The 19,268-nt window shown below is 45.7% G+C and overlaps 1 protein-coding gene across 2 annotated transcripts in view; it reads right to left on the bottom strand.

Moving 5' to 3' along the window:
- Positions 1-19,268, bottom strand: part of MATN2 (matrilin 2) — a 142,414-nt gene that overhangs the window by 26,836 nt on the left and 96,310 nt on the right. For both annotated transcript variants that reach the window (XM_079126176.1, XM_079126175.1), the window contains exons 7-10: positions 16,101-16,223; positions 8,127-8,249; positions 4,566-4,688; positions 4,203-4,325 (exon numbers count right to left, since the gene is read on the bottom strand). In XM_079126176.1, the coding sequence (XP_078982302.1) occupies positions 4,203-4,325; positions 4,566-4,688; positions 8,127-8,249; positions 16,101-16,223 (492 nt within the window). The remainder of the gene's footprint in view (positions 1-4,202; positions 4,326-4,565; positions 4,689-8,126; positions 8,250-16,100; positions 16,224-19,268) is intronic.

Below are 19,268 nucleotides of genomic sequence, written 5' to 3'. Positions count from 1 at the left end.
TCGAACATTCCTTCTGTAGCATCAAGCCTATTCACAAGGGTGAGGGAGATCCTCCTCCCTCACCCCTGCTTCCTACTGAACTGTGGTCTATGCTCAAACTCCCGTGCATCCTATGCTCAAAAACCCCGGATGCAGTGGTATTTGGAGGAGGCACCTTTAGAAGGTGCTTAGGCTTAGACGAGGAGATGAGGCCGGGGTTCAGTTCCAGGGGTATTAGTGCTGTAATACCACATAAGAGCTCACTTTTTCTCTTATGTGCCCACACTTTTCTGCCCACTGACATGTGAGGACACAACCAGAGATGCTGGCTGTCTGCAGGAAAGGAGGAACGCTCTCACCACAACCTGACCATGCTGGCACCCTGATCTCAGACTTCCAGACTCCAGAACTGTGAGAAATACATTTCTGTGGTTAAGAAACAATACCCTGTCTGTGGCATTTTGTCATGGCAGCCTGAGAAGACTAAGACACTCCCATCCTTGCTCAGGGCTGCATCATCCCTGAAAGGCCAAGCGAGGTGCCTTAGGCCTAAACAAGCCTTTGCAGATCAGCCTGTGGTAGCTGGACTGGGAGTATGGCCAACCAAATCCCTAGGGCCGGACGGCTTGGGCTTAGATCTCCATTACCATCCTCCACAGCCAGAGGGAGGGCCTCCCCTAGGACAGCCCATGGACTCCAGAGTCCACCCCCTTCCAGCATGGTGGATTTCTAGAGCCTCTCCAAGGAAGGCAGGCTTGGACCTGAGAGATGGACCTCCAGGAAGCAATTCAGGGAGCTTCCTCTGGCCTCCCCTCAGTGCCGGGCAGTCTGATGAGGAGCTCGGATCCTAGCAAGAGCACTTATGTTATGGGTTTGCATCACTCTACAAGTTCATAAAGCATTCTGATGAATTGCTCTCCCTGTGCCACAGGTGCCCGGAGGCAGCGGGGTAGGGATGGGGGTGGGGTGGGGAGAGGCAAACTGACAGGAATGATGACTTTTAGTTTACAGATGAGCAATCAGACCCAGAGAGGGCCAACTACCTTGCCCAGGGTAAAAGTGACAAGATTTAAATCGAGGCTCTAGGGTCCCAGTTCAATACTCTTTATGTTCTGCCATGCTATTTCTCAGATGTCTGCAGAGAGCCACAGGTGAGGCTAGGTAGGAGAGCAGGCAGGAAGGTCTCCACTGAGCCTGTGGTGGTGGAGGAGAGTGTCACTCAGTGGGTGAGGAGGGAGAGGAAGTTCCCAACTCAGGACTGTCACTGGTGATGGTGACACTGGGTTTCCATGGCAGGGTTGGGGTAGGGAGAACATCCCTAAGTGGAGACAGAATAGACTGGAAGGTACAGTGTCTGCTCAGAGAACAGACTTGCCACTTCCTGTGGCTGAAGCACAGGAAGGCAGTGCTAACGAGGTAGAGGAGGGGGTCTTCCATACAGCCAAATCAAGGAATGCAATTGGAAATTCATCCCGGAAGACAGTGGGGAGTCATTGAAGGTTACTGAGCAGGTAGTGAACCACGTACCAGGGTCATGGGTTGAAAGACAGCTGGTCTTTCTGTCTGTTCACTTGCCCACCTGTTTCACTTTATTAAGTCCTTGGGAACTCTGACTCCAGATGAGACTGAGCCTTCCAACCTCTGACCTCAAAAGCCAATAGGTGATGCACTCCATGCACATCTGGTCCATGGAGTCTTTCTTGGTGCTGGGAGGCCCTTCTACAAAGTCTATCTCAGGGAAACTCCTAGTAAAAGGCGGGGGGACCTCTCAGCTGCAGCTGGTAGAAGAGACCACCCCATTGCCCTCCCCAAGTCTGAATATTCAGAGCTTGGGGGTCAGAGGGCTGAGAGGAAGGAAGGACAGGCTTCACTTCAAACCCAGAGAGCCAAGGTGCCCACAGGGGTCTGAGGACCACAGTGTCCACTTCTACCCTAGGGCCCAAGGAGTAGGCCTTAGCTCCATGTTTCAGAGAACTTTCTGAAAGGCTAGTGTAGGGCTCTTCAGCTGGGGTTGACCTGCTGTCAAGGGTCTGAGTGGAAGCTGCCTTTATAAAGGCCAAGGCAGCTCTCGGCTATGGAGACAGGTCAATCCCTGCTGGCTCCCATCCACTGCCCAGCCATCTTTACCAAAAAGTCATAGCCATGTCATCTGTCTCTGTGTCACCTGGCATAGGGCTGGGGAACAGACATCCCCATCCCCATCAGCTGTGCCACAGTGAAAACCTAGCCCACCATTAGAGGACAGGGCAGTCAGACCGGATCATTCCAAAGCAGGCGGAAAGTCTGCCATCAGGGGAACCTCTGGTGCATAAAGCGTCTCTCCTGTGCTGTTCCTGAGGACAGTGCTAACCCATATGATTATCACACGAGTTCTCATTTGGATCCAACCATATGTAAGCATCAAAATTCACTTTTAATTACTCATACGGATGATGTCACCGTGCTATAAGTTATGAACACACATTAAATAAGAAAATGGGCAACATTTCAAACTGGTGAAGGCAGAACACAGATGTGGGGAAGGCAAGAGATTGAAAGGAGTGGCTGCACATGCCTGGAAGGGTCTGCGAGGATTTTTTAGAAGTCCTGCAACCATCTTATGCTCAGTCCTTGATGATCACAGAGGAGGACAATGAAGGGCATGCATAATCTAAGATTATGGTGGGGAATTAAGCCCACTAATCCCCTTGTGTCTGCCTTTGGCCTGCAGTCAAGTCAAGATGCTCTTTCACACACTCACCCTTTTCTACACCCCCAGTGCCCAGTCCCTCCCTGAGCTGGCTGCGGTAGCAGTCTGGGAGGCAACTAGGCAGGAAGCCACACGCGAGCCATGACATGGATAACCCATTTACCGAGATCCAAGACTCTATCCCGGACTGCATGGACAGACATGCCTCGCTCTGCTGGCAGCTTCTCTGCCCTTGTGAATGGATGATACAAAAAGGTGGATACAGTTGTGGCCACAATTGTACTAGTGTTCAAGGACTTTGGCCTTATAATCAGAAAGACCAGAAGGACAGGGGAGGGTAAATCACGGTCCTTTCTCTCCATTTTTTATTGCTTTTCTCAAAATGACCATTTTTTCAATTCATTGTCATGGTCCACTTGGAAAGGGGACCGCAGGACAGCAAACCAGTTGCATCCTTGAGTGAAGGAGAAAAGGCTATCTGGGATCATGAATATATACATATTTTTAAAATGGAGACAGGGGTTAGGAGCAGCTGCAGGGAAACATGTACCTAGGCAACATCACTGCCAACCCTTCCACATGCTGTGAGACCATCAGGGAGGGGACAAAGGGTTTCTCAGGAGCCTTTCCTCCTCCCAGAACCAACTGGGCCCAAACAGAGCAGAGTGCAAACCCCCACTTCATAGAGGGAAACCTTGGTCTCTTTCCTTAATCTGAGCTGCAGTTTCCTCATCTGTCCGATAAAAGACAGTGCACGAGCCAGCCTGGTGCTCAGAGTGCAGCCAGCTGGCAGTCAGCAGGTGGCCCACATTATTATTCATGTGCAAGGCTGGCTGGCTGTGGGTGGAGCAGAGAGAGCATCTCAGTCCATTTTCTGTTGCTATATAACTGAATCCTGCAGAATGAAAGATTAGAAGGGACAGAGGTTTAGCAAGCTCACAGTTCTGGAGGCTGCCAAGTTCAAGAGGGAGCACAGCACCGGCCTCTGGTGAGGCTCTCATTCTGCTTTATTTCATGGTGGAAAAGTACAAGAGAGCACATGCAAAAGAGGGGACAGAGGGGCCAGACCTGCTTTATAACAACTGTTCTTTCCCTAACTAACCCAGCCCCTCGAGAATTAACCCTCTCCTCTGAAAAAGGCAGTCAGCCCTTGTGACAACCTAATCACCTCTGAAGGTCTCCACCTCTCAAAACTGCTGCCATGGCTGTGGAATTTCAACATGGATTTTGGAGGGGACACATTCAAAGCATAGGAGAGGGCTTGGAACTAGGATTCTGTTCCGTTTCAAAATAACAGTGAGGCAGACTGGAAAGAGCAAGAGCTGTGTCAAGGAGTCGGGAAGGAAACCTGCGGACAGGGGGAGAAGCAGGGCTCAGAAGGAGAAGAGATGTAGTCACACACATTCACAAGGGCCCAGTGGAACCAGGAAAGAGGATGCACGGGCACATGCACATGTCGACAGTGCATGCACACCCACAGAAGGCTTGTGCCAAGTCCTGCCTGTCTCGGGACATCGAGCATGATGGGACTCACTTGCACAGGTCTTCCCATCGCTGCGGAGCACGTGTCCCTCAGGACACTGACAGGCGAAGGATCTGTCCATGTTGATGCAAGAGTATTCACAACCATGGTCACTTAGCAGGCAGTAATCCACCCCTGCAAAACCAAGAGCCAGGTGAGGTCGCTGAGGCCCTGTCAGTGAGTCACACTGACAAAAATCAAGTGACCATCATGCTTACCACCCCTGAAGGCATGCAGTCCCCAACAGACAATCCCACAAGGGCCTTTGCTGAGGAAAAAAAGGGCCACATCCGACCTGCCGTCCTCTGCAGTGGTTGCACATTTTACTCCTGTCGCGAACCCTTTCCTACTAAGGAGGGGCAGAGGGGGACTTACTGGAGCAGGTCTTGAGGTCCTCGTTGATGAGGAAGCCTTCTGAGCACTGGCAGACGAAGGACTCCTCCGTGTTCAGGCACAGCTGCTCACAGCCATGGTCCTGCTGCGCACAGTGGTCCACCCCTGCATTATGTCACACACAGAGACATAAAGGGACCGAGAGAGCAGTGCCTCACCAGCCAAGGGGATGGACGACCAAAGCCCTCTCGGTGGCCAAACGAGCCTCGGGGGCAGTTGCCTTCTACCCACTACCACAGGCCTCCTGGGAGAATCAGCCCTGCTTCTTTTCCTCTCCATCTCTTGGTCTGATGTAAAGTGCACACAACTGAACGCCTGGGAATTGCTGTCCCTGAAGATGAAGGCAGCAGCACTCTGGGCCAGGGCCTTGGCCTGCCAAGTCTGCCATCCCGTGTTGGTGTTACCGAGAACAGGAGTGGTTTCCTTTTCAGAGAGTAAAGGGAGGCCCAGGAATGACAAAGTGCCTGCCCAAAGTCACATTGCCAATGCAGTAGCACTTAAGAACGAGGGTTCTTGCATCAAACCACTTGGGCCCAAGTCCCACTTCAACCATTCCCTTATGGTGGACGCTGGGAAATGATCTGACCTCTCTGTGCCATCATCTTCTGACTTGAGGAATGGGATGGTGATAGAAATGCGGGGAGAATCAGAGGAGGCGAGACATGGAAAGCCCTCAGAATGGTAGCTGGCACACAGCGGCCATGTAACGAACGTTCATTATTATCACATCAAGTAGCGATGAGTAAGAATTAATTACGTAGTTTCATTTCTACTTGAAAATGAAAAAGAAAATGTGATTTTAAACAAAAAAAATTCCTCATCATCGGGATGTCCAAATTCAGAAAACAAACCAAAGCCTAGGCCTGCCTGTGTGGCCCATCCTGGCACCCAAACATCGCGCATCTGGTCCCTGGGCAGCGAGGGCCGAAGGCCAGGAAACACACAGCTGTGGCGGACAGCTCCCACAGAGTCCTGTAGGCTAGCCTCCCAGATTTCCTGGATGGAGAAAGTCCCCCCTGAGACTGGACAAACACTGAAGGCCTTGTGGAGGGCCACCAAGTGAGCCTCTTCACTCCCGCAGAGCCTGGAACCAGTGCCTTCTGGAACATTCCCCTGGTTGTGTGCCTCCTGCAAGTGCTTGCAGGATCTCAGGAGCTACATGCCCATGTGCACATCCTGATTCTGCCATTAACCAGTCAGGGGACCCCAGGAAAGAGACTTAATTTGGGGGGGGGGCACAGTTTTCCCCTCCTTGAATAGGCTAAGAATGCTAATGCTCAGAGAGGTGTTGGGAGGATGGAAAGTTGTGCATGGAAAGTGCTCATGAACCTACCTACACAGAGCAAGTGTCCTCTAAGGGCTTGCTGTCATGGCCTAGGGTTCCCTGAGCCTTGGGGGAGTGGAAGACCAGGGCTTTCCCTGGGGACTCCCGGACAGAAATGGCTTCGTTTATACTTTCTTCAAGTTGACTAGATCCCAGAGAGAAAGGCCCATCCTCTGAGCTCTTCTAAGTTCCCCAAGGCATGCAGGGAGAGAAAGGCAGGCAGGTCTGGACCCCCAATGGCCTAGGTGGGGGTCAGCCAAGTCATGCACAGTCTTATCTAGGAAATGAGCCAGGACCAGCAGCTGGAAGATCCCAGACTCCAGGAGAAAGGTAAGAGTTGCACAAGGTATCTTCTGATTGAATGGAAGACCTCCTGCTCCCCACTGCCTTCTCAGAAGGACTCAGATATTGTTATGGTTTGGATGTGAGATAAAGCTCACATGTGGGACAATGCAAGAGGGTTCAGAGGGGAAATGATTGGGTTGTGAGAGCCTTAACCCACTCAGTGAATTAATCACCTGATGCGCTTAGTTGAGTGGTAACCGAAGGCAGATGTGGCTGGAGGAGGTAGGGCACTGGGGGGTGTGGCTTTGGGGTATATATTTGTATTTGGCAAGCGGAGTCTCTCTCTCCCTCTCCTCCTCCCTCTCTCCTTCCTGATCATCATGTGAGCTGCTTCCCTCTACCATACCACCTCTTCCACCATGATGTTCAGCCTCACCTTCAGCCCTGAGGAATGCAGCCTGCCATTTAGTGGATTGAGACCTCTGAAACCGTAAGTTCCCAAATAAACTTTTTCTTTTCTACAGTTGTTCTGGTTGGGTCTTTTAGTCACAGCAGCAACAAAGCTGACTGAAGCAGAAATTCAGAGGCAAATGTATAGCAACAGGGCAGGCTTTTACACCAACTTCCTCATTCAAAGCCCTCTGTCCTCTGAGGTCAGTCCTTAGAAAGCCTAATCAAGGCGCTTTGTTCCCTCTGAAGACTGAAAGGGAACAAGTTTCCCTGAGGATGGCTCTGGACCTCATACTTCAGCTGCAAAACTTCCCCTCCTGGCAGTTGAGGGTCCAAATGTTCAACAGCTGCACTGTTCTCATTCACAATCTATCTCTGTCTCCAAAGCTGCAGCAGATGTGTGGCTTGCTGGGTGGAAAGCCACACAAAGGGCCCCTTCTACGCTGGCCATGTCACTGAGCTCCAGCTCTCAGTGTGCCAGGGTCATAGGGATCTACCACAGCACCCACGTGCTCCCACCCTGCTGGCCTGGGCTGGTGGAGACTGTGCCTCATTAAAAATGGTGGACCCATCCAGCTGGCAAGGCCAGCAAGTTCCCATGCGTTTACATCACCAAATGAAGCTTTGTTGTGGCTCTGACACAAGAAAATTAAGAAAAGGCTTCACAAAAGTCCCATGTTTCTCGATTTTGCCCTGAGATCAGCCAGGGTAACCTGTGGCTTTCTGAGGTCTATCCCTTCCAGCCTCTTGTCCCAACCTGGTCCTGGACACTGGTCCTTTTCACGAGCCCCATGATATGAACTATTGTTCTGGGCTGGATGTTTACCTAGCACCAGGCCCTGAACTAAGAGACTGAAAAGGTTCCAATCATTCCCCATAACACCACTGGGGGATCAATACTATTTTGTTTGTTTTTTGTTTTTGTTTTTGCTTATTTTATTTCAATGCCATTTTTTTTGTTCACTTTTTTAAATAGATGGGAAATCAAAACTTGGAGTAGTTAAATACAAGGTCACCCATGTAGTGTGTGTGGCAGACCTTAGATTTGAACTCATGCCCAGCCAACTTAGTAAATGCTTTTTTGTGTGTGTGCGGGGTGCCAGGGATTGAATTCAGGGGCACTCAACTCTCTGTTGCTGAGGCTGGCTTTGAACTCACGATCCTCCTACCTCAGCCTCCTGAGTCACTGGAAAGTAAATGCTTTTGATAGCAAATAGTAATGTTAGTTAATATTTACTGAGTACTGTGTCCAGCAACACTGTTCTAAGTATTTTACACATATTGATTCTTTCAATTCTCATAACCCACCCTATGAGGTAGGTAGCACTTACAGTTCCATTTTATGGATGATAAAACCCAGGCAAGGAAATGCATGAAAGTTGGACCATCAGGCCCACAGGAAACCCAGGAGCTTCAGCAGAGCCTGGATGCTAGTGAGCCTGGGGGCCACCCTCCATTCGCATCTGCACCTCTGGGATACTCACGGCTGCAGGTCTTGCCATTGGGGTCCAGGGTGTAGCCCCGGCGGCAGCGGCAGTAGTAGCCCTCCTCCGTGTTGACACATTCATGCTCACAACCTGGTTTGTTCAGTGCACAGTAGTTGATCCCTGAGGGGAGAGAGGAAAGACCCTCGTTCAGATTCTGGGCTCCTCCCGGGCTGTGAGATGAGCCCTGGGGGCTGTGGTAGGTGAGGACCCGTGGGTTCTGCCTGCAGAGGTGAGCCAGGATCATTCATTCATTCATGTGTCAATCAAGAGTCAGGTCCTGAGCTAGATGTCGGGGAGGTGATGGCAAGTAAGACCAAGGCCCCTGTCCTCCAAGGCTTCATGCTTTCATGAGGCGGCAGACAAGGAAACGGAGGAGGCCCTCACAGCATCCTGGAGATCAGCAGCATCTTCTCTGAAGAGGTGACCGCTACATGGAGTCCTTAAGGAGGAGAGGAGTCAGACAGGTAAATGGAGCCAGAGCAAGCAGAGGGTAATAACTCAGGAATGGCAAGCTCAAGACCTGGGGGTGAAGGGCAGGGGGCACATTTAGGGAACTTTGAGTATGACTGGAGCAGGAGGACAGATGAGGCTGGGTAGAAAAGGGAGCTGGTCACACAGGGCCTTGCAAGCCACAGGATGGAGCCATGAAGGCTCAAACAGGTGGCTGGAGGTGGGAGTGTTCATGGAGGCCTGGAAGAGGAAGATTTTGCAGTGGAGAGGGAAAGACAGGTGAACTTCAATAAACAGTGAATAAATACGTTGCTCCATAGGACACAGAGAAAACAGCTCCTGCTTCCCAGGAACATGTGTGAAAGAGAACTTAATATGGGGAGTGTGCCTCTGGATTCTCCACCATTGGTTTCTTTTCCCCTTTGATGACCAAAGATCAAATCAAGGTTCAATTGAATTAAGTTGAACTAAATTGATGTCAAAGAACTGAAAATAGCCAGGTGTGGTGGTACACACCTATAATCCCAGTGGCTCAGGAGGCTGAGGCAGGAAGATCATGAGTTCAAAGCCAGCCTCAGCAAAAGTGAGGTGCTAAGCATCTCGGTGAGACCCTGTCTCTAAATAAAATACAAAATAGGGCTGGGGATGTGGCTCAGTGATCCAGTGCCTCTTAGTTCAATCCCTGGTACTGCCCCCCAACAAAAAAAGAACTGAAAACAGGGGTGAAAGCCACATTTCCCAAAAAATCCCCTTCTGAATAAGATGGAAAAGCTCATGAAATCCAATCAGCAGCCTCTTCCTTGACTTAACCTGTTTACTAGGGCTCAAAGCATATAGGGAGCCTCTGTCTGCAGAGACATGTGACAGTGACATCGCATGGCATGAGGCGGAATAAACAAAAGGCAATCCAGCTACTTAGGGGAGTCAGGAATGGCGGTTACATTGAGAAGGCTCCAAGTGCTTCACCTTGCTCCGATCTTGATAGCATCTGTATCATGAAACAGGAATTCATGTGTCTGATGCTGCCCCAGGTTACTGTCCTATGGCAAATTCACTCCCATCCAAACCACTTTTTGGCCAGCAGGTGGGAGTTGCCTCCTAACTGGTGGACAATTAGTAATTGGTTTTCTGGTAGGAAAAAGCTAAAACCACAAGACCCCATGCTTAACAGATTACAAAGGAGGTGAAGGATTGTAAAAGGAACTAAAATGAGCTTACACAGGGTCTTTATGAGACTGGTGTTGGGGGAAAAGGCCACCACCGACCTCATTGGTGGAGCTGGTTCAGTAGATCTGCACAGCATTGTTCTCCTTCTGGGTATGTGGCAGACACTGTTGGTTGACTTGCCAACAACTATTATTGCTCTGTGGTTCCCCAGGGCATGAATCATGACTGCTGTAAGTGAGCCAGCAACTATGTTCTCCTTTGTCAGGGACTGGTTTTAGTTCTGGCCAGAAAGACATAAGAAGTTTACTAGGGGCCCCTGGAATGACTGCAGACTGAGCACATGAAGAGAAGTCCATGACACACAAGGGCTGACCTAAAAGAAATATCCCCTTCTTGTGTCCTGGACCCTTAGTGTTCTCTCTGTGGTTCATTCCTTCTGTACAAGGAGAAGTGGAATATCCATAGCTACATGCAGTTTCAGGTCATCTGCTTGGGACTTGTCAACAACCTTACCTGTGCAGGACAGAACGGAGTACCAGGAAACAAGCAGTGTTTTGATGGAGGGAAACTGGCCTGGCAACAAAACACCAGCCACATACAAACAGACAAACACACAGAACATGAAGGCCCCATGGTCTGGGGCCATGTAGTGCAGGGCCTGTGGGAATCATTTCATTACTCCATCAGGGAAAGGGGAAATGATCTTCAGTAAACTCAGTCTTCAAAAGTCAGCATTTGTCCACCATGGAAAACGATATGGCGGCTCCTCAAAAAATTAAACATTGAATTGACCAGATGATGCAGCAATTTCACTTGCAGGTATATAAACACAGGTTCATAGCAGTGTTCTCCACCATAACCAAGAGGTGGGAGCAGCCCAAGTGTCTACTGATGGATGAGTGGATAAACAAAAAGTAAAGTAGACATACACCAGAAGAGGATTCAGCCTTACAGGAGAAGGAAATTCTGACATGCTACAAATGGTTGAACCCAGTCACAAATAGATAAATATTATGATTCCACTTATATGAGGTACCCAGAACAGGAAAATTATAGGGCTAGAGCAGACTGGTGATTGCCAGGGAGTGAAGAGAGGAGGAGAGGGGGAATTCTTACTTAATGAGTTCAGGGTTTCAGTTTGGGGTGATAAAAAAGTTCCAGAGATGGACTGTAGGAATAGTTGTACAATAATGTGAATGTACTTGATGCCACTGAGGGGCACCCTTTAAAAATGGTTAAAATAGTAAATTTTGTGTTATGTATAGCTACCACAACAAAAAACCATCATTGTCTCTTTGCTTGCCTGCCTTCCTTCCTTCCTTCCTTCCTTCCTTCCTTCCTTCCTTCCTTCCTTCCTTTTTTTTTTTTTTTTTTGTACTGGATATTGAACCCAGGGGCACTTAACTACTGAGCCACATCCCCAGCCCTTTCTATTTTGAGACAGGGTCTTGCTAAGTTGCTTAGGACCCCGCTAAGTTGTGAGGCTGGCCTCAAACTTGCAATCCTCCTGCCTCCACCTCCCGAGGTAGTGGGATTACAGCCATGCACCACAGTGCCTGGCTCTCTTGGCTTTCTTTACACACATGAGTCATAGTGCCTTGAGGATGTTACTTACATAATCATTCACTCATTTATTCATTCAATAAATATTTCTTGAGTACCTCCTATGCACCCCATATCTGGTTATGTGAACCTCATAAACTGTGAAGTGGTGCACATAAGCCAGTCTTGGATGTAACTTTATCTGGTAAACTCAGTGTGTCCAGTAAATCTGAGGTCAGATGGCAACATTGTCAGATAACAAATTAAATTGTCATTATGCATGCCAATTCATAAAGGAGTTGGAGACCTGAAAGGGTAAGACTAGAAGCACGGAAGATCAACGACCTCGGGCTGTAAGTTATCATGCCAGCTAATGGAACAGAGAGTTTCAGAAAAGCTAAACAGGTGAAAAAGATGGTGAAACAGGAAGTCCTCTTCCTTTGTTTAGGAAATCCAGGGCCAGAGAAGTAGAAAGCCCCTGGCCCAAGGTGACAAAGCTGGTATGAGCGACACTGCCTGGCCCTCGCGTGTCCTGGCTCAGTCCAGCCTGGGCACTTACGGGGGCTTTTTAGGTGTGTATGGGGAGCCCTCACCATGGTACCAGAATCAGGAACCCTGGAGCCCACAAACTCAGCAGCACCCACAGCTGCTTCAGCCCCAGGGCTCCCGTTGGACAGCCAGCCCAGCCCTGGTTTCTGTGCCTTGCATCACCATCGTCATAATTCATGTCTTCCATCAACGACGACACTCTTCAGGAGGAGCAACGGTGTCCAGATGAGGAAGAAGACAAGCCCTGGCCAAGAGTCTTCAGTAAGATTCTTCCTTGAACCCTTTTTTTCCCTTGCAGTTTAATTGGATGACATCAAATTCCTTTGAAACACATATTTCTTATTAATTCTGAAAATAGCCCACATCCATCAGCCTCTATTAAATATAAATGGCCACATCCCGAGCTGGATGGACATTTGTAAGGCTCAAATCACTCAAGAGACATCAGACTCCTAATAACACGCCCCAGAGTTTAAGCCCAATTTCTTCACTTCCTTCTGCCACGTAATGCTCCGGAGAGACCATGAGCACTCGCTTCCGTGTTCAGCTGTCTGCCATGATTGACCCAGTGTGGCTGAGAGGCTGACCTCGCGAGTCCAGGGCTGGGCTCATAGCAAAGACGATGGAAAATGTCGCGATGGGGCAGGACATGCAGAGAAGGGCTGATGAGGACACCGGCTTTTAGGAACACATTCTATTTTTCCTGGATGAAAAAGTAGGGCACCTGGCTAAAGAGAAAGTGAAGCTGTTACCACTAAATATACAGGAAATAGCATTAGGAGCTCTGGCTAGTGCCACGGTCAGCAAAGGGGCCCAACTGCAGCCAATTTGGGGTGATCAAACTGCCACTCCCAGCCTCCCTCCTCCTTGGTGATGATGTATACACGGCCTCCACGGCTTCTCTTCCTCCCAGTCCCGCTCCAGGCAGGGTGTGGAGGGTGTGGCAGAGCTCCAGGGAATCTTAGACCATTGGTAAGAGATGCAGAGCCTCAAGAAAAGTCTCCACCAATGGCTGCATGCCTAATTTGTTTCCTTTTCTCTCTCCATTAGTAACACAGAGGAAGTCTGTGACCATAATGAGACTCTGTGGTGAATCTACTCATTCCTCACATCAGAGCTCTGAGTTCACAGAGAAGCCCACCTGTGACTCCCTGCTCCCTGGGTGCAGTCAGCCCCTGACACACTCACCCCTAGAAAAAGGTACAAACGACGCAGAGGGGAGCAGCCAGGCCAGAAGAGTTGGTCCTCTGACACACCGTAGGCATGTGTGGTCTAATGGAAAATATTCCATCTAATTGTTTTCACATTTTGAATGCTCTCAATTAAAGTTCCCGTTTACTACTTGAACGTTTCCAGGTTTTCTATCCAGGCAAGGCAGTGGGGATTATCTCCTTTAAGACAGGCTTGGTTTCAAAATATGGGCTCTGCAACCATCTGCCACGAAACAAGCTTTAACCCTTATTAGAATGAGCATGAAAGTTAGCCTGTGCTTACAAGCAGAATGTGACTCGCCTGGATTCAGTTATACATACAACCCACAGCACTGTTCAGAAGAGGGAGACAGTGAAAGTTTTGAAAACATAGTCCTGCCATGCAGACCATTGCTGTACCTGTTGCCAGGAAGAGGTGAGGTGGTAGCATATAGAATACATCCTTAAATGGAAGCTCCAGAGAGTTCTGCAAATGACATGGTCAGGTGACCACAAACAACCCAGCATGCATAACTAGACAGACAAAGGGAAGGTTTTTTGGAAAAAGTTTACAATTTGCATGCCTCAAAAAGGCCATCTTTTGTGGCACTGGCCTGTAATCCCAGCTACTCGGGAGGCTGAGGCAGGAGGATTGCAAATTTGAGGCCAACCTAGGCAACGTACTGAGCAACTCAATAAGATCCTGTCTCAAAATAAAAAGTAAAAATGGTTGGGGTTCAATACATAGTACCACAAGCAAACAAACAAAAAAGTCATCTTTCTAACAAGAGAGAGGAATTTAAATAATAGTTGCAATGGTTTCTTCAGGATGATAGGTCTCAGAAAGATTCCCTTACTCATGCATCATCCATTCAACAAACATGTGCTGCACCTCCATGTGCCACACTCTGAGTTGCTGAGGGCTTGGCAGTGAGAAAGACAGCCACCTGTGTCCTCCAGGTGTCTCTCAGGGACAGTCTGGTTTAAAGAACTCCTGTTTGGGGTCCACAGCTCTGATGTGCTGGGCCACAGACATTGAGTCACTCAGCATACCCTACTCTCACCCTGCTGGTGCCCTGCACCCCTCGAGAGCTGTGGGGTGCTCCAGAGGCTTATTGTCCTTCTTCATTCCTGTCAAAGAGGACAGAGTTGCCATTTGCCCTCACTTAGCAGCAATCAAGTGTCTACCTTGTAGCACTGGAGGCCACCAGCACCTCTGACATGCCATCTCTGGGCCCAGCCTTTTCTTTCTGAGGTTCCCAAATACATATTGTGGTATAAGGATGAGGGAGAGAGTGAGCCCTCATTTCAGACAGGTGGAACTTCAGCTTAGACCTCGACTTTGCTCAACAAATCCAATGGCCAGCCCCAGTCTATCCAATCTCTTTTAAAAGTTCCACAAATAGGATTTAGTAAACCAAAAAGTAAAATAAGGGTAGAATAACGTTGATCAACACAAATGCTGAGTGCGAGAATAACTTGCACCCAGAATAGCCAAAGCAATCCTGGGCAGGAAGAGTGATGCAGGACATGTCACAATACCAGACCTTAACCTATACTATAGAGCAACAGTAACAAAAACAGCATGGTATTGGCACCAAAATAGACAGGTAGACCAATGGTTCAGGATAGAAGACACAGAGACAAACCCACATAAGTACAGTTATCTTATACTAGACAAAGGTGCCAAAAACATACAATGGAGTAAAGATAGCCTCTTCAATAAATGGTGCTGGGAAAACTGGAAATCCATATGCAGTAAAATGAAATTAAACGAAACTTAACTCAAAATGGATCAAGGATCAAAGAATTAGACGGAGATCCTTCAACCAATAGTAGAAAAAGTAGGCCTGAATCTTCATTACGTTGGCTTAGGACCAGACTTCCTTAACCCCCAGAGTGCAAGAAATAAAAGTAAGGATCAATAAATGGGATAGATTCAAACTAAAAAGTTTTTTCTCAGCAAAGGAAACAATCAATAATGTGAAAAGAGAGCCTACAGAGTGGGAGAAAATCTTTTCCACACACACTTCAGTCAGAGCACTCATCTCCAAAATTTATAAAGAACTTAAAAAACTCCACACCAAAAATACAAAGAACCCAATCAATAAATGGGCCCAGGAACTGGGTACACACCAAACAGAAGAAGATACACAGGTGATCAACAAATAAATGAAAAAGTGCTCATCATCCCTAGTAATTAGAGAAATACAAATTAAAACCACCCTAAGATTTCGTCTAACTCCAATCAGAATGGCTATTATCAAGAACACAAGTAATAAAAAGTGTTGGCGTGGATGTGGGGAAAAAGGCACACTTTTACATTACTGGTAGAGTTGCAAATTGGTGGAGTTACATTACTGGTGGAGTTGCAAAACTCTGGAAAGCAGCATGGAGATTCGTCAGAAAACTTGGAATGGACCCACCATTTGACCCAGCTATCCCACTCCTCAGTTTATACCCAAAGGACTTAAAATCAGCATACTACAGTGATGCAGCCACATCAATGTTCATAGCTGCTCAATTTACAATACCTAGATTATGGAACCAACCTAGATGCCCTTCAATTGATGAATGGATAAAGAAACTATGGTATACATACATGATAGAATATTACTCAGCCTTAAAGAATGATAAAATTATGGCATTTGCAGGTAAATGAATGGAGTTGGAGAATATCATGCTATGTGAAATAAGTCAAGCCCAAATAACCAAAGGCCAAATATTTTCTCTGATAAGTGGATGATGATACATAATGGGGGTGGGGGGGGCAAGAGAAGAATGGAGGAACTTTGGATGGTGTAGTGGAAAATGTAGTGGAAGAGAGTGGGAGAAGGAAAGACAGTAGACTGAAACAGACATCATTATCTTATATACATGTATGATTATATGAATGGTGTGAATCTACATTGTGTACAACCTTAGAAATGAAAAGTTTTGACCCCATTTGTGTACAATGAATAGAAATGCAGGCTGAAAAAATAAAAGTTTAAAAAAAAAAAGAGTAACTTGCTTAAAACTTACAAGGGAAGGAAAACGAATAAGCCCTTACCCAGTGCCCAGCGAGACTTACTTCTGCACGTCTTCTTGTCTGGATTCAGGGTGAAGCCTTTCAGGCAGCGGCAGGAGTAGGAATTATCAGTGCTAACACACTGGTGCTCACAGCCGTGGTTAGGAGAAGCACAGTAGTCTATCTCTGGGAAGAAAGAAGATCACAAGAATGACTCCCCGAACAGTATGATGCAGCTAACGTGCGGAAACCAGGGCTTTTCTGTCTTCAATTTTCCTAAATGGTTAAAATCCATGCCTCAAAGACTTAGGTCATGGATAAGACTCAATAAAGCTATCTCCATGTCTAGGGATACAGCCTGTAGGAGAATCTTCTTGACAGTACAAAATGCTTTTGTAACGAATCAGTGTGTGAACCTGATTCATGTAAGAGCCACTGTGATTAAAATTGGGTGTTGTTTTTGGATGACAGGCTGGGAAGAGAGAGTTTAGCTGAGTGTTTTATGGAATGCAATGAAACAATTGAACCTTCCCCAAATCAAACTTTAAGCCACTTAAACTCCTCTAACCCTGAGCCAAACAATAGGGCACAAAATCAGATCCTGGGAAATATAAGGCCTCGCAGGGAAGGTCACAAATGAGTTTGAAATTCCTCCCTCACTACCTCAGTGGACTCAATTGACATAAATAGGATTTTTCATCTCAAGATTCACAGTCAGAGAATGTGATCTCTAGAGATACTCATTTAAACAAAAATATTCAGAAACAAAGGGTTTCAAGGAATTTGTTATAAAGGAATTTTATTTGTATTGAAGGGTCTGAGTGAAATGTTTTGCTGTAGTGGATCTTGGACACATTGTTCAAAATTGCTGGAAACGAGTGGCCGCTGATGGGTTTAAAAGAAGTCTTTGTTTCAATGAGGATTTTTATTGTTTTAAGAAACATTTGAACTATGTATATAATTTTCATAATGAAGAATTTGGTTTTCCCAGTCCATGCCAAAGGAAACATACCAAGTAAGAGAAAAGCATACAATATCCTTGAAAGAAAAAAATAGTAAGAGGCCAATTCTTCCTGATTTAAAGTCATGGAAATCTTATATGTATGCAAAAATGGACACGTGCATGTCACCCAGCTCCAAGAGAATCAATCTATGGCTGCTCTTCTTCTATCTATGCTTCCATCCCCATAAGATTCCATATTGCTTTGAGGCAACCCCAGACATTTTATGTTATCCACAAATATTTCATGATTATCTTTAAAAGACTGGGATGCTTTTTAAAGAATATATAGGTAGCTGAGCGTGGTGGTGCACACTCGTCATCCCAGCAACTCATGGCTGAGGCAGGAAGATTGCCAAGTTCAAGGCCAGCCTCAGCAACTTAGTGAGGCCCTAAGCAACTTGAGACCCTTTCTCAAAAATAAATAAATAAATTGCTGTGGCTGTGGCTCAGTGATTAAGTGCCCTTGGTTTAATCCCCAGCACCAAAATAAACAAACAAACAAACAAATAAATAAATGCATAGGCACATAGATAATTGCAATACTGTAGTCACTCATATAAAGAGATTTTAAAAAATTATTTGGAAATTCCATAAGATGTACAAAAAGTTTCAACATAAAAATAGTACAAGAAACACCTATATAATCTTTACCCAGATTCATCTATTGTTAACATTTTACACCATTTGACTGATCATTCGATCTTCTCTCTGAACTATTTGTTATAGGGTAAGTTATATACCTCCTGGTTCTATTCCCTTAAATTCAGTATACGCTTCCTAAGAAGAAGGATAGTCTTCTATTTAACTACAGTGTGATTATAAAATTCACAAACTTACATTGATAAAATACTTTTATTTAACCTGCCACCCATATTCTAATTTTCCCAGTTGATCTACTGATTCTCCTTATAGTATTTTCACCCTCCAATACAGGATCCAGTTAGGATCAGAGATAGTATTTAGTTTTCACATCTGTTCAGGCCTCCTTTAATCTGGAACCATAAAGTCGAATGTGGCTATATAATTAAAATTTAAATTTATTAAAATTAAACAAAATTAAAATTTCAGTTCTTTGGTTGTGCCAATTGCATCTCAAGGGCCCCATGGTTACATGTTGCTCCTGGCCACTATATTGCATGGTGTGGACACAAAACATTCCCATCATCACTGAATGGTAGTGATGGTCTAGAACATTACCACGGACTCTCTTTGAGTTTTATGACATTAACATTTTTTAATAAAGCGGTCTCCTCTACTTGTTCTTAGGCTTTTTTTTTTTTTTTTTAGGTATAATTGACAAAAATAAACTATATGTATTTAAGAGAGATAATTTAATGACTTTCGACCTGTTTACTTCCATAAAATCATAATCAAGATAATGATTATTTGTGAAGATGTTAACCTTTCCCCATTGAATTGCCTTGGTATATTTGTTGAAAATCATTTCACCATATATGTGTGGTCTATTTCTGAATTCTATTTTGTTCTATTAATACATATGTTCATATTTGCACCAACACCACACTTCCCTGATTACTGTTGTTTTATAATTAATCTTAAAGTCAGGTAGTTTCAAGTTCTCCAACTTTGTTCATCTTTTTCAGTTTATTTGACTATCTTAGTACTTTGCATATCCATATATATTTTAGAATTGGTTTATCAATTTCTACAAAATTCTGTTAGGATTGTTATAGTGATTGCTTGAATCTATAAATTAATTTGAAAAGACCTGATGTTAAACACTGAATCTTCTGGTCCATGAACATGGTATATCTATTTAAGTCTTACTTAATTTCCCTCAGCAATACTGTGTGATTTTCAGCATACAGGTCTTTCACATCTTTTGTCAAATATGTCAATAGGCATATGTTATGCTATTGAAAGTGTTTTTTAATTTCAAATTTTGATTGTATATTGAAAGTTATATAAAATAGTTGATTTTTGTATATTGATCTTTTCTTCAACAACCTTGTTGCATTCACTTAATTGTTCCATTAGCTTTTTTGTAGATTCCATTGAATTCTACATAGATAATAATGTTGTCTGATGATAAAAATGGTTTATTCCTTTCCAATCTTCATACAATCTAATTTTTTTAAAAAATTTCTCTTCCTTATTGTGCTAGCCAGAAATTTTACTACAATGTTAAATAGAAGTGGTGAGAGTGGACATACTTTTGTTCCTGATCCCATAAAGAAAGTGTTAAGTATTTCATCATTAAATATAAT

The sequence above is a fragment of the Sciurus vulgaris genome (genome assembly GCF_902686455.1).
Source record: "Sciurus vulgaris genome assembly, chromosome: 1".
In the NCBI taxonomy this organism is placed as follows: Eukaryota; Metazoa; Chordata; class Mammalia; order Rodentia; family Sciuridae; genus Sciurus; species Sciurus vulgaris.
This window is presented reverse-complemented; position numbering and strand designations above follow the sequence as displayed.